The following is a 15,716-nucleotide window of genomic DNA, read 5'->3' as shown; positions in this document are numbered from 1 at the left end:
CAAATCTAGTTGTTACTACTTCTTCTATTTTTGAGAGGCAGTGTACGCAGGAAAAAGGAGAGTATTTGAAAAGTTTCTGTCCTGGAAGTCAAGCTACATCCTGAATGGCCCTGTGATCCTGAGCAAGTTTCTCTAGTTCCACAAAGAGGTGAGCTCTCACCTGGGGTCATGTTTATTCACAGGAAACACTTAATGCACCCTTTTGTGAGATTAACGCCCCAGGCAAAGGGGCAGAATCTTTTCTCCACCCTTAATATTAAATACCAATATGAGAGGACATAGGTGCAGTCCTTTACCATTTATGGAGCACTTTCATACCCATCATTGGACTTGAAAAGGGCTTTAATGGGAAGAAGTCACAGCCACATATTAACAGTGATAGTCTCTGGATTGGACGTGATTTTAATTTTATTTGTGTTTTCCTAAACTTTGAAAATCTACTTTTGTTGTTGGCTACAGATAATGGTTGCATAACATGATGAATGTACTGAATGCCATTGGATTCTACGTAAAGTGTACAATTTTGCTATGTGAAAACTCACCTCATTAAACAATCTTCTGCAATACACACGCACGACTTTATAGTCATTTATTAAAACGTGGTTTGAGGCGAGAACAAAAAAGCAGTGCCATCAGCCAACAACCCTCTCCCCCAGCGGTTAAGTCCAGCCTGCAGTGAGCTCCTCCGACCACCAGGGGTCTCTGCAAGCCCTCGCGTCCTCACACACGGGCGGGCGCCTTCTCTTGCGCCCCGGTAGCGCGTGTGCGTGCCAGAGGCGTGGCTGGGGTTGGCCGCTTGCCGGTGTGACCGGCACGCTGGTTCTTGCTGGTCCCTCCTGCTCGTATCTCCGGCTCCAGAATCCCCGCGTTCAGTCCGGTCCCCTTCTTTCATCTCCCCACCCCTAACCCGCTGCCCTCCGCCCTGCTCCGCCCAGGGTCCTGGCCTCAGCCTCGGCCCATGGCGCTGCAGGCGCTGCAGAGCTCGGGGGTGGCCTTCCGCAGGATCCTGTCTCACTTCCCCGAGGAGCTGAGCCTGGCTTTCGCCTATGGCTCCGGGGTGTACCGCCAGGCGGGGCCCAGCTCCAACCAGAAGGTGAGCCCGGCCCGGAGCCCGCCCCACGCCGAGCATCGGCCGGGTCGCACGAGTCTCCTTTCGCCGTTCATCCCACCCAGAGCCCTGGAGCTGCCTGTCTGCCCCGCGCCCTCCACATCTCAACCAGCCAAGTACAGACTTCGTCTGAAAGTGCTCCTCGTCCCACAACGGCGTGAGCTGAGGTTTTAGGACAAGTAGGAGCCCACCTCTGTCCAGAGCAGGAGATGCAATTATGTGGAGGGGAAAGCTGATGCAGAGGCAGGATGGTAGAAAAGAAATATTTGCCAGGTGCTGCTAGCTCGGTGTTGTGCACCTTGGCTGAACATGGAGTTCTCTGAGAAGCTTAAAAAAACAAAACCTGATGCCTGGGTTCCATCAGCGGAGATTCTGATTTAATTGGGGGCGTGGAGTGGGGAGGCCTGGGCTTCAAGAATTTCAAAACCTTCCCAGGTGATTCTCATGCACAGCTGAGCTTGAGAAGGACACGTCTATGGCTGTAGGACAGTGGTTCTCAGCCTTGGCTGCACATTAGAATCACCTGGGAATCTTTTTAAAAATCCTGATTTCTGGGCCTCATCCCCGGGAAATTCTGTTTCTTTGTTATGGGGTGGGGCCACAACATTAGTAACAAAGAAACAGCATTTCCGGAGGATGAGGCCCAGAAATCAGGATTTTTAAAAAGATTCCCAGGTGATTCTAATTGTGCAGCCAAGGTTGAGAGCCACTGCTGTAGGAGAAAATACAAAATGATCTTCGTGACTTCAGGAAGCGGAGGGACTGGTTGGAGGGCCAGGACAGGTGCAGTGAAGTCAGCTAAGTTAGTGGGGGACCAGTGGGTTTACCCAGGCGCTGGACATTGACCCACACTAGTTAGGATGTGGCCGGATCGCACTGTGGGGCTGGCTGAGCACAGCAGCAGGGAGGGCACAGTTTTCCTCGTGACTGCAGATTTTCCTCTGAAAATAAAGTTTGCTTCCAAGGTGGAGACAAGATTCAAGACAAGCAGAAGAGGGACAGGCAGATATTTTTTTCATTTAAACGAAGCTGTTTAAACGAAGCTTTCATCTGGGCTTTAGAGTGTTTGCTGAATTAATGTAAAAGGACCAAAAGTCCAAGTAGAGTTGTCTTCTGTGTGTGCAACTGTTCTGAACTGTATTGCTGTTTGCTCTAGTTCTTACACAGCCCAACAGCTCACTGTCATTTTCAACAAACTAAGGAAATGAAAGTGTGCAGATTGCCATAGAGCAGTGATGGCGAACCTATGACACGCGTGTTAGAGGTGACACGCGAACTCATTTTTTTGGTTGGTTTTTCTTTGTGAAATGGCATTTAAATATATAAAGTAAATATCAATAATATAAGTCTTTGTTTTTTACTATGGTTGCAAATATCAAAATATGTGACACGGCACCAGAGTTAAGCTAGGGTTTTTCAAAATGATGACACGCCGAGCTCAAAAGGTTCGCCATCACTGCCAAAGCCTTCTGGATTTGGATACCTGGCTGTAATCTGTCTGGCCATCTATAGTGTTGCTTGGATTTGCTGTCTTCTACATATACAAGTTTTTGTTGTTGTTTTAATCCTCACCGGAGGATATGTTTATTGATTTTATAGAGAGAGGAAGAGGGAGGGAGGGGGGAAAGAGAGAGAAACATCCGTTATTTACCTCCTAAACACCCCAGACTGGGGATTGAACCTGTGACCTAGGTATGTGCCCTGACTTGGAATCCTGCAACCTTTTGGTGCATGGGACGATGCTCCAACCAGCTGAGCCACACTGGCCAAGGTTATACTAGTTTTTAATACTTTTTAAAAAAACTGACAGCATATGAGAAATTATAGATTATAAGTATAAATTATAGGCTATTACAGGTCGTTATTTTTTTTAAAAAAACATTAACATAATGATACAATTTTAAAAAACATGTCCACCTGAAATCTTAAGTATCCAGTTTTTTGTGGATGACATTATGGGAAACCCAGAGCAGGCCTTAGCCCTCCTGATCCTGTAGCCACCTCTTCATTTTTCCATGAAGATTTTCCTTTGAGCAGGGGTAGAATTCCCTCCAAGAAAAAGTCCTTCCTTTGCTTTCCCTCACTTTCATGTCCTCCAGTTAACAAGTCTTGCAGGCTCCAACACTTAAGTCTCTGCCGGATCAGTCTCTACGCCCTTCATTGCCTTCGTGTCTTTTCTTTCCTCGCCTGGAATCTTGCAGTTGGCCTCCAATGTGGTTTCCCAGCCTTTATTTTCTCCTCCCGCCAGTGAGCTCTTCTGCAAGAAAATTTCTTATGATGGCACCCAGCCTCTCTATCTTGTCTCATCTCCCTCCACTCGCCTGCCTGCATTCTCTTCCAGCCATAGCGAACCGAGCGCAGCACACGGAACATGCCCAGTTCTCCTATCCAGAGTGTTTTCCTCCAACAGGATCCCTTTCCCTGTGCTTTTCCTACTGCTTCCACCAGGCCTGCCTTTTAAGTCTTGCACATTCTTCAAGACTCAGGCCATCAGTCTTGAAAAATGTAATTTTACAGGGAGGTTTCTCCTTCCTGTTGACCCAATTTTGAGTGAAATGAGTACATTTTGCATCCTGCTATCAAATCCACTTCCTGATGATTTGTCTGTTTCCTCAGTAGTCTTTGAGCTCTTTACTACTACCTCGTGATCGATCAGAGCTCATTGTAGGTCCTCGGTGAGTGGTTGGCACATGGGTGAGAGTTAACATTTCCCTTTACATAATACTGTAGAGAGCTTATCCATGGGTTATTTCATCTGGAAGAAAAGTGGAGCATGTTCAGCAACATTTATATGAAAGGCAGTGTAGTAGAGTGGCTCAGCACACAGAATTTGGAACCAGATTATATCTGCTACTCGGCAGCTATGTGTCCCTGGGCAAGGAACTTAGTCTGTGCCTTGTGGTTTTCTTCCAAAAAATTGGAATAGTAACAGTGCCTGCCTTGTATGATTTGTTTTGAGGATAAAACGAGTCACTGTGTGTGTGTGTGTGTGTGTGTGTGTGTGTGTGTGTGTGTAATATATAAAGTGTTTAGAAGAGTGTTGGTATGACAGTAAATGTTAAATAAACATTGTTATAATGTGTATTGATGAAAACAGGGCACATTGGTTCCAGAGACTTGCTTAAATTTCTCTTGAAAATCCCAGGTCTTTTATTAATCATAATGGCATAAAATTTTAGAACTTTCCACTGTTATCTGGGTGCCTTTCTAGGAATTAAAATTAAAATCATTCTCTTTTCTTCACCTCCCAGAAAGCCATGCTGGACTTTGTGTTCACAGTAGATGACCCTGTTGCATGGCATTCAAAGAACCTGAAGAAAAATTGGAGCCATTACTCTTTCCTAAAAGTTTTGGGGCCCAAGATGATCACCACTATCCAGAATAACTATGGCGCTGGAGTTTACTACAATACATTGATCATGTGTGACAGTAAGGTACGTGACTTTGGCCTTTGTCTTCTCTTGGGTTGTTATTAACCTTTGTTGTTAGAATACTAGCTAAATAGGTATGTTCTTGCAGTCAGGAAATGTTCTAGCTCCTGCTAGATCAGTGATGGTGAACCTATGACACGCGTGTCAGAAGTGACAGCGAACTCATTTTTTTGGTTGATTTTTTTTTGTTAAATGGCATTTAAATATATAAAATAAATATCAAAAATATAAGTCTTTGTTTTACTATGGTTGCAAATATCAAAAAATTTCTATATGTGACATGGCACCAGAGTTAAGCTAGGGTTTTTCAAAATGCTGACACGCTGAGCTCAAAAGGTTCGCCATCACTGTGCTAGATGAAGGTGGTCAAGTGTGACTGGCTTTATGACTGGCTTTATTTTTTGCGTTTGGCCAAGTGGTTCTCATATATTAATGTGCATCAGAATTCCCTAGAGTGCCTGTTAGACACAGATTGCTGGGCCCCACCCCAGAGTTCCTGATTCAGTAAGTCTGGGGTAGAGCTTGAAGCTTTGCTTTTTTTTTTTTTTTTGTAAATTGAGATATAATTGTCATATAACATTGTATTAATTTTAGGTGTACAACAGGGATAGATGTATATATTATGAAATGATCACCATAAGTTTAGTTAGTATCCATACCCACACATAGTTACATTTTCTTGTGATGAGAACTTTAAAGATTTAGTCTCTAACAAGCTTCTTGCAGGTCTGAAAAACACACTTTGAGAACCAATGGTTTAGTCAGTGGCTCATTAAGGATCAGAGTGGAAATTAATCTTATCTATATGGAAGGACTGACATTCTTCCAGGAAGAATTTGCAAGTGAAGAGGATATTATAGGTATTTAGGAGCATGTGGTGCCAAGTAGTAGGAACCTCTTGGTGCCAGCAGGTGGGTGGAGCTTGATGATGAATTGTTGGAGAGCAGGTAAGATGCCCGGATCCCGGTAGAGGGAACCCTGCTGGACTGTCTTTCATATGAAGGAGCCCAATCTCTAGGAGGGCTGCCAAGAACTAGGCAGGATCCCAACTTAAGAAGACCACCAGGTACTAAATCCAGTCTCCTAGAGTTAAGCTGGGCTAAGGATGACATATGGGTTCCACCAGCTGTGCCAACTCTGCTCAATGCTGCTGATTGCTTAGAGCAGTCATACTTTGACGTGCAGTCACCTAAAGATCTTGTTAAATGCAGATCCCGATTCAGTTGGTCTGGAATGGAGCCTGAGATTCTGTAATTTTGTCAAGCTCCCAGGTGATGCTGGTGTTATTGGTCAGTGGGCCACACTTTGAAGGCCAGGAGGGTGAGTACTGACTGAGCAAGATTTTGAAGACCTGTCTGACCTTGGCAGGAAGCTGTGCTGTGATTATTGGTGATGTCTGCATAACCTTTGGGCCCTGAATTTACCTTTGTGGTTGAGGGCCCATCCTGCTCCCCCTGCACTTTGCAGATGAAAAAAACCAAGGTTCGTGGAGAAAATAACTTCCATAAGCTCAGGCAACTAGGCAGGGACAGTCCCTGACTTCCAGGCCAGTGGTGGTTCTATTACCTCCAAGCTTTTGCATGCCTACAGCAAGAAGGCTCCCTGCAAGACTGAGGCTAGAGTGGAGGGAAGGTTATTCAGCACAGCCTTCCGTGTGCACTTCAGTCATGCCAAGCGTATAGCTTTGTTCTTTGCCCATAATGAATATTATGCTGAGCCTATCTCTAATTAGTAGTTTCAAACAATATTAAAAGCTCCAGTAACCAAATATTTGGGCATAATTATATGCCAAAGGGACTGTACTTTTTAATTAAATTTCTTTAGCTACTTCTTAGATATTTGTAGCCTGAGAAGGCCATTGGGATACTGAAGTTCAACAGAATGAGGCCAGAGATATTTGTTGAAACAAATGGGATTTTGTAACCTGGAACAACTGCGTTCGGAGTTTGTACAAATTACCGTTGCATGAGCTTGGCCATAATTCCATGTTCAGCACTGATAGATGTTGCTTTGTAATTAGAAAAGTGTTTAGAATAGTCCATAGTGAAAGAGAAATTTACCATGTAAAGGATGTCAGTAAAAACTTTTAATTATAAACAAAACTTCTTGTACTTTGTGGTAAAATGAACGTTGGAAGCCCAGACTAAAATTCGGGGACCTAGTTTTGTCTCTGCTACTAATGGTGCCACCTCGGGCTTGTCATTTATTCTCTCTGAGCCTCAGGTTTCTTATTTCTCAAGGGAGAAGCATGAAATATATTATAGCTACTCGAACTGCCTGTGCTGAAGGACCAATTTTTTATTTCCAGCTCATTGAGGACCAGTACTAGATAGCCTCTAAGTGCCGTTCTGGCTCTTAACATCACAAGAGTCTGAGTGGTCATGTCATCTCATATACCTGAGGGGACAAATCAGTCTAGGAAACGTATCCTTTGCAAATATTTTTGGTAGAGATGGGTGCTTTACAAAGTAGGCGTTTTGAGTGGCTTTGGAAATCAAGGTACTACTCTGGGCAGAAATGTATTTCTTTATATTTTTCATTTGCGTAAACAACAATACGGTCTTTTGCTTCTTTTCATGTCCATTGCTTTTCTTTTCCAGCTTATCAAATACGGGGTTATTAGCACTAGCGTTTTGATTGAAGATCTCCTCAACTGGAATACCTTGTACATTGCTGGACGACTCCAAAAACCAGTGAGTGTTTTATTGGCTGCCACAATTAGGGACACCTCTCCTCTCTGAACCTGACCTTACTTTGATCTTTGATTGCAATGAGATGGAACTCCAGGAAATAGAATTAAGTTTCAGACTCCTTTTCCTCTCTAAGAACTCATTGCCAAACAATATCTAGATATTATCCACATTACTCCTGCCCTCTCTGTAGATTCTTCAGTTGTCTGGATGGATCAGGCACAAAGTTAGTCCTTTTGGGCTGGAGAGAATGGCAGAAGAAATGCCCAGTGCTTCAGTGGAGCCTCTGTCAGTTTGGCCCAAATCACCTTATCTTCTAGAATGTGTCATGGGGCATTGTTTGTCCACTGACATATTCCAGCAGTACCTGGGACAGTGCCTGGCACATAGTAATCATTCAGCAAATGTTCCTTGAAGAATTGAATGAACCAGGTAGTTCAGCTGAGGGGAGTGGATTCTAATCCCCTTTATTATCCTCCTCAGGCCAATGGTGAGAGAGTGTGGTAGGGTCCTTCCTTACTTGGGGATACTGCTAGAGGAGGCTATAGAGGGTACTGTCTCCCTGGGCTTCAATAGAAACGGAAAATAAACAAAACAGGAAAAGAGTGGAGAGGACTTGAACTTTTAACTTCTATTTGAAAATGTCCTGTTTCTTCTTCATGCAGATATATAGTCTATTTTCTGAGAAAAGGTCTTTTCATAGTTTGAGAACTAGGTGACATGGTCACAGTTGCCAATCTCACAGCAAGGAAAATTTTTCCTTGTGCTGTCAGAGGGTCTCAGGCCCTAAAAGACAGTGCATGGATTGTTGTTAAATGTCTCCCATAAGAGTGATTATGCTGCTTCTCCTTTTGTCAATTATGGCAAAAGGTTAGAGATTTATACAATATTAGCTTACTTGGTTGTGTCATGCAAATCTCTATTCATATACATGGCAGTCAAGAATCTCTGGCCTTGCATCTGGGTTTAAAATTTAAATGTTTGTGGAATTGTGCACCTAAAACATATAATTTTTTAAATCAGTGTCATACCAATAAATTCAATAAAAAGGAAAATAAAATTCCATGTAGAAAAACAAATTTAAGGGTGTAGCTCATTAAAATGTCCAGAAACTTTGATAAAGGCAATAGTTCATTGATATATCCATGTGTAAAAATTTGTCAGGCTGTATCTGTTAGACTTGTATACTTTATGTAATTTTTCAGTAAGAACATTATTCTTAAAGTTCAGAAACAATAGGCTTACCTAAGTAATTTCATATCTATATAGATGAATTTCTCATTTCTAGGCTAGATAACTAGTAAAGCACATAATTAAGCAAATAAATGCAGTTGAAAATTTATAAATATTAATTTTCTTTCCAGGTTTTTTAATTTACAAAATATGTTGCTTGACAGGAAGAAAAATGAATGTGGAATGAAAAGCTTAGGTTTTTTTTTTTTTTTTTAATATATTTTACTGATTTTTCACAGAGAGGAAGGGAGAGAGATAGAGAGTTAGAAACATCGATGAGAGAGATACATCGATCAGCTGCCTCCTGCACATTCCCACTGGGGATGTGCCCGCAACCCAGGTACATGCCCTCGACCGGAATCGAACCTGGGACCCTTCAGTCCGCAGGCCGACGCTCTATCCACTGAGCCAAACCGGTCTCGGCGAAAAGCTTAGGTCTTATTCATTCCTGCCACTTGTTAGCTATTTATGTGAACATGGGCAACTTGTTTTATCTTTCTGAACCTCTAATAATTTATCTGTAGAATGGGGACAACAATATTTGCCCTGTCTACTTCAAGAAGGTGTTGAAAAGTGGAAGCAGAATAGAAATACTAGAAAAGAACCAAACATTTTAGAATCAGACACATCTGTTGGGTCCCAACTATGATATTCCCAGCTATGTGACCCTGTACCAGTGCCTTAATCTCTCTGAGCCTTGAAACATTGTCATCTTTGGATAAGGCTGATCACACTTCAAAAGACATGTGAGAAATGCCTAGATCTAAAATGGCTGGCACTTAGTAGACACTCAGGAAAAAATCTTTGATTTGCCATTGTTCTTGCCCATCTCAAAGTTATTTTTAGATAAAATGAGATATTGAATGTGAAATTGTTATTCTCTGTACTGTGTTTTGTGCTTGAAATATTTCAATTAAAAAAAAATAGACATTAGGGCCCTACAGATGAGGCTCAGTGGTTGAGCGCCAACCTATGAACCAGGAGGTCATGGTTCAATTCCTGGTCATGGCACATGGCTGGGTTGTGGGCTCGATCCCTGGTAGGGGGCATGCAGTATGCAGCTACTGCACACCCCCTACTGGGGATCGAGCCCACAACCCAGGCATGTGCCCTTGACTGGAATCAAACCTGAGATCTTTCAGTCCCCAGGCCAACGCTCTGTCCACTGAGCCAAACCAGTTAGCAAATACTAGTATATGTATTTTTTTAAATTGACATTAGAAAGCTAAAAATGCCGCAAAATCCTAGAATGTAAGCACTGACTGGAAATGACCTCAGATTTTTATCTAAATGCCATATATCCTGGTAATATAAAAACAACAATTTAAGAAAAGTAGTAGCAGCTATATTTATATCATGCAAAATGGCATTTCTCAGCTAACTTGGAGAAGAAAATGTTATTGATAACAATGACTATGTCACCTCAGGCTTATTAAGCTTCTAGCAAAAGAAAATCAGGATACGTATCTTTAAAAATCATTTGAAAGTGTTGGCCATAACACATGTTAAAAAAAAAATCGTTAAGTGGGTGAATTAACTCTTCCACCCACTCCTGCTCTTAGTTTCCCTCTAGTGGAAATCCTTGTTAACCATTCTCAAGATGACTCTCTTTAAACAAACTATTTTTACCTCTAGGTGGCAGCAAATATTAATCAAATGAACAAATCTGATGGAGAGAGTTGGTAGTATTTTAATAAAAGGAATGGGTAAATGTCTTAGGAAAGAATTGTGAGGATATGAGTGTGAAATCTTTGTTTTTATGTGTTTTAAAAGAAGGAGTTACATTTAATCACATTGTCTAAAGCTCTAAAATTATCTTCGGTATCGCTACTAGAATAGAATCTCTCAATCACTAGCAATTTAAGTGTTTAAAATATACAGGGGGTATAGGTACTTGCTGTAATTTCCATTTTTAAAAAATATGTTTTTATTGATTTTTTTAAGAGAGAGAGGAAGGGAGAGGGATAGAGAGAGGGAAACATTGATGAGAGAGGAACATCGTCAATCCGCTGCCTCCTGCACGGCTCCTGTTGGGGATAGAGCTAGAAATCTGGGAATGTGCCCGGACTGGTAATCGAAAGGGCAACCTCTTGGTTCTTGGGTTGACGCTCAACCACTGAACCACACTGGCTGGGTTACTTCCCATTTAATTTTGCTGTGAATTTAAACTGCTCTAAAAAATAAATTTTATTAATAAAAAAAGAGAAATATAAAGGAGTACCTTTCTTTATACAATGGACATTTCCCTCCGTGGCCAGTGTGGTTCAGTTGGTTGGACACGTCCCCATGCACTGAGTGGTTGCCAGAAGGATTCCTGGTCAGAGGCCCCTGTCGGGGGCTCTGGGCTTGATCACTGGTGGAGGTTGTGCAGGAGGCAGATGATCAATGATTCTCTCTCATTATTGATGTTTTTCTCTCTCTCTCTCTCCTCTCCTCTCTGAAATACACACACACACACACACATAAAATAAAATGTGCAATTCAGTGGTTTTTAGTATATAAACAATTTTGGAACCATCATCGTATTGTAGCTTTTGACTTACTTTTTGTGGATAGAAAAATCCCAGAAGTATAAAAGATCCCTCAATGAAGATGGAAAACCTGGCTCACTAGCCTTGGCTCTGCCCAGCTGTGAGCAAATCTTTGGGCCTCTAGCCTTTAAAATGCAAAGTTTGAGCCATTCATTTCCTTATTTAACAGACAACTAAGTTTCTTCTCTGTGTATGCCAAAGGAATTTTTTTTAAAAGCACCACACTCTTATTTTGGAAGAGTCAGTAGTCCAACAGGTAATTAATAAGGTTTCATCCAGCTCAAATGTTCAGTGTTTCTTTTTGGTACTCAGGCAGTAACCATTTAGAAAAATTAACCTTTCTGGCCATTTGGAATGGAAAACTTCCATGGGAAGGGTCATTTGGTTAGTGTTTGGGTATTTGAACACTAGATAGGGCTGTGTTCTTTGTGACTATAACTTCACTGTTTGCAATTCAAGTGCGGTCTCCATGTGACTGTATTATAGAGGAGACCACTTGTGACTTTCCCTTTTTTTCTATCATGAAAGGTACTCACAAATCTCTCGAGTTGGGCTTTTGAAAGCCCCTTCAAGTGTTGCCCCTTCCTCTCTCCAGTAAAGATTTTCTTCTTGGCAGTTGTGCTAATGCTATCTATGCGGTTCAGATGCGGGCATTTCCAGTAAGATACAAACAGCTATTCACAAATCTGAGGGCTTTCTTTTTTTCCCAGGCCTCTCTGGCAGTGTCCCAAGAGTTCACTGGCTTTTCACTGAACAACAAATAACAGTGCTGCTGAGACAAGTTCCTAGTTCACCTTACACTGGAGAACCAGATCAGCACAGTAGCAGAGTCTTCTGAATTGACATTTTTCCTTTGAGTAAGGATACTTTTATTTACACTCTCTTAACCTTAAATAGCAAACAGACTGCTTTTTTATACCTAACTAGAACACCTTTCTTAGAGAATAAGTGGTATCAAGTTGAATAGAATAATTTCCTCAAACTTACTCATTTCTTTGCAATTTTGATGTGTTAGCATCTCAAAATAGCTTCTGTTTTCATGGAGTTTCTGTAAAAGCTACCAGAAAAAGATAGGGTGAAGCATTATTGAGCGGTTCTGGTAAATAAGGAATAAGAATTTGGAAGTGAGGCTTTATAGAGTTTTGGAAAGAGCTCTGAATGAATCAGGGACCCAGATCCTCATTTGTGTGCCACTGCTTCTCATGGAGAAATCTTTTAATCCTCTGGGCCTTGGCTTCCCCATGAGTAAGATGAGGAGGTTACCTTCCTACATCCATGATTCTATATGGAATAAAAAGTTTAGAAAAGTTATTCAAGACATAACCATGTTATTGTTAGTTATTAATAGGACCTTAACATTTGTTTTAATAACCTTTAAAGAAAAGAAATTAACCAGAGCAGATCCCTAACTGAATGCATGAGAATAATTCAAAATATTTAGAGTTGGATTTGCCAAACATAAGGGTGTTACCCTGATTTTGCCATCAACTCATTATGCAACCTTGGGCAAGTCCTGCTGCTGGGCTGCTCCTTGGTTTTACTTTTCTGCAGATGATTGCAATAATATTAAACTCACCCAAGTGCTGAAAGGCTTAATTAAGGGCTATTAAGTCCTTGTAATTACAAGGGAGGAGGTGGTAGTATTTAGAATAGAGTGGCTTACCTAACATATGAGAGGTTTTTATGTTATAAATGTTCCCTTAGGAAAAAAAAGTAAAAGATAGAAGTTAGGTTTTTAAGTCTGATTTGTAAAATAGTTATGTTTTATGATGCTGCTTTTTATGATTAATTTTTAAAAATATATTATACTTTGAGATACACATCAATCTCTTTCCTTGCTGTCTTAATAAAATTTTAATTTGGCGTTTCTTATATGTATGTGTCTTTTATGACCATCTTAATTTTGTCAAAAAATTATCTCTATTCAACAAATAAAAGGCAACTTAAGCCATGTTTTCTAGAATAGGAGGAAAATTTGATGCCAGCAAGTAAATGGTTTAGAGATGGTGGATACATTTGAGATATGTGGACTTCTAGACCCTTTCCTTACTTAGAAAATCATTCAGAAGGAGCATGATGGTTTTAAAAAATTGTGGCAGGAGTATAAATTGGTATAGTTTGGCAATTCTGCTTCTAAGTATATACCTTACAGCAGTGGTTCTCAAAATGTGATTCCTGGACCAGCAGCACCAACATTACCTGGGAACTTGTTAGAAGTGTACATTTTCAGGCCTCATCCAGGCCGACCGAATCAGAAACTCTGGTGGATGGACCTAATATGCTTTAACAAGCCCTTTAAGTGATTCTAATACTTGCTGAAGGTGAGAACCTCTGGCCCAGAGGAACTCCTGCAGTATGCACCAAGAAGCACGTAAGGAAGCTCACTTTTGCTAAGGGTTCATATGTAGTATCTCATTTAATCTTCCCAACAACCTTATGTGCTTGATTCTGTTATTAACCCCATTTTAAGGAATTATACCCATTGTCACAGAGGTAGTAAGAGATAGAACTGGGATTGAACACATTCTCTTAACTTTAGTGCAATCTTTAAAACCTAGGTTCTCAGAATAGACTAGAGCAATTTATATTTTCATGAATTTGGGGAAAGTCAAAGACAGTGGCTTCTGCTGTGTATTCAGAAGAAAATTTTGTTTTATTAATCAAGGCATTCGCTAGTACATTAGGTAGTTTACATTTATTATCACATTCAATCTTTGTAACAATTCTGTGATGCATGTCTATAATCCCCATTTTATAGATGAGAAGTTAAGTAATTTGCCCACAGCTAATAAATACCTGGACTTGAGGCCTTACCTATACCCAAAACGCATGCTCTTTCTATAGTAGCTATTTTTTTTTCTTTTTCCTTAGTCAAAATCAGATTGAAATAGAGCATGAGCTGCTCACATTATGCCTAAATAACAGAAGAGTTGAGTTCTAAATAAAGGAGTAAAATTTTGCCTTTGTCTACCATAAAATTAAGTGAAGAACAATGAGATTATAAAATAAATGTTACATTTCCCAAAGGACATTTATTTCATTTCTACTGACTTCTTTTTCAAAACCCATCTAAGATAAATATTTATTTTGGGGTGTTGTTTTTTTTTTTCCCCCGTGTCATGATTTCTCTGATTTTGGCACAAAACAAGAGGTTCTGGGATTGCTTATTATAATAATTATTTTGTATCAACTGGCCTAATATTCCAAGATCTTCAGAGCTAAGTTTGGGACAGTTCCATTGCATGCATAACCCTTTACCTTGAGCAGTACTCTTCTGGAACTTTTCTTCTGAATGTTTTGCTTTTTTCAGGTGAAAATCATAGCAATGAATGAGAATGTGGCTCTTAGGGCAGCCCTAGATAAAAATCTGAGGAGTGCTGTGACTGCTGCTTTCCTCATGCTTCCCGAAAGCTTTTCCGAAGAAGACCTCTTTACAATGATTGCTGGACTCTCCTATTCAGGTCAGTAGGTTTGGTGTCCATATATTCTACAAGAAGATTCGTTTGAAGACCGTGCAAACATCGCTCCTCACTCCTACACTGGAGCTGCCGCAACCTTAGTTCTGAATCCCTTTACTTCCGGTGTGAAAATCCAGTGATTTGCCTCCTTACCTCCACAGTCTCTTCCTTTCACATCTGTACATAAATTACCCCAGGGTAATCTTTTAGTTGTTGTTATTGTTAATTCTTATAACAATTGCAAACATACAGAAAAATTTCAGTAATAGTACAGAAATCCCATATACCTCTCCCCAGATTTACCAGTTTTTACATTTCACTACCTTTGTTTTGTCATCCTCTCTGCATTAGTGGGTTTCAAACTTTAGTGTGCAGTCCTCTGGAGGGCTTGTTAAAATAGACTGCTGGGCCCACTCGCAGACAGCTGATTTTCGTAGGTCTGGGGTGGGGCCCAAGCATTTGTATTTCTAGCAAGTTCCTGGGTAATGCTAATGCTCCTTCAGGGGTCCCACTTGGAGAACCACTGCTCTCTCTGTATATGTAAATACAATGTATTATGTGTTGTTGTTTTTAGTTATTTGAGAGTATGTTGCCTATCATGTTTCCTTTAGGTTAAGTCTTCAAAATGTGTTTCCAAACTACAAGGACATTCTCTTGCATAACCCCAGTACAGGTCTCTTCCCTTTTTTTTTCCCCATTGCTTTCAGAGAGGAAGGGAGAGGTAAAGAGATAGAAACATTAATGATGAGAGAGAACCATCAATTGGCTGCCTCCTGCAGGCACCACACTGGATCGAGCCCAAAACTCCAGCATGGGCTCTGATCAGGAATTGAACCGTGACCTCTTGGTTCATAGGTCAACGCTCAACCACTGAGTCATGCCAGCCAGGCCAGTTTTCAAATTCAGGAAATTAACACTGACTCAGTACTTTTATCAAATTGATGATCCATATTCCAAGTGTCATTAGTTGTTCCAATAGTGTCCTTTATAAAAGTATTTTCTTTCCCTCCAGGACATGATCCAGTCAAGGATCATATATTGTATTGAGATGTCATGTCTCTTTCATCTTTTAATCTGGAATACTTCCTCAGCCTTTCTTTGTGTTCTATGACATCCCATTTTTGAAATCTACACACCAGTGATGTTTATGCCCTGATAAGCAGTGTTTTCTCACTTCTAAACAATTTATGGGGAGGCTTTTTAAGATCATGCAAATATCCTACTTCTTTTTTTTTTTAATATATTAGGTTGAGCATCTGTTGATG

At 40.7% G+C, this 15,716-nt stretch overlaps 1 protein-coding gene across 2 annotated transcripts in view; it reads left to right on the top strand.

The window, feature by feature from the left end:
- Window positions 1-791: 791 nt before the first annotated feature.
- Window positions 792-15,716, top strand: part of TAMM41 (TAM41 mitochondrial translocator assembly and maintenance homolog) — a 47,969-nt gene continuing 33,044 nt past the window's right edge. For both annotated transcript variants that reach the window (XM_006758280.2, XM_015560378.1), the window contains exons 1-4: window positions 792-1,093; window positions 4,360-4,542; window positions 7,140-7,232; window positions 14,304-14,454. In XM_006758280.2, coding sequence (XP_006758343.1) covers window positions 959-1,093; window positions 4,360-4,542; window positions 7,140-7,232; window positions 14,304-14,454 — 562 coding nt within the window. In that variant the 5' untranslated portion in view covers window positions 792-958. The remainder of the gene's footprint in view (window positions 1,094-4,359; window positions 4,543-7,139; window positions 7,233-14,303; window positions 14,455-15,716) is intronic.

Source organism: Myotis davidii, unplaced genomic scaffold (assembly GCF_000327345.1).
Source record: "Myotis davidii unplaced genomic scaffold, ASM32734v1 scaffold73, whole genome shotgun sequence".
In the NCBI taxonomy this organism is placed as follows: domain Eukaryota; kingdom Metazoa; phylum Chordata; class Mammalia; order Chiroptera; family Vespertilionidae; genus Myotis; species Myotis davidii.
The sequence above is the reverse complement of the archived record's forward strand: the minus strand, read 5'-3'. Positions and strand labels throughout refer to the sequence as shown.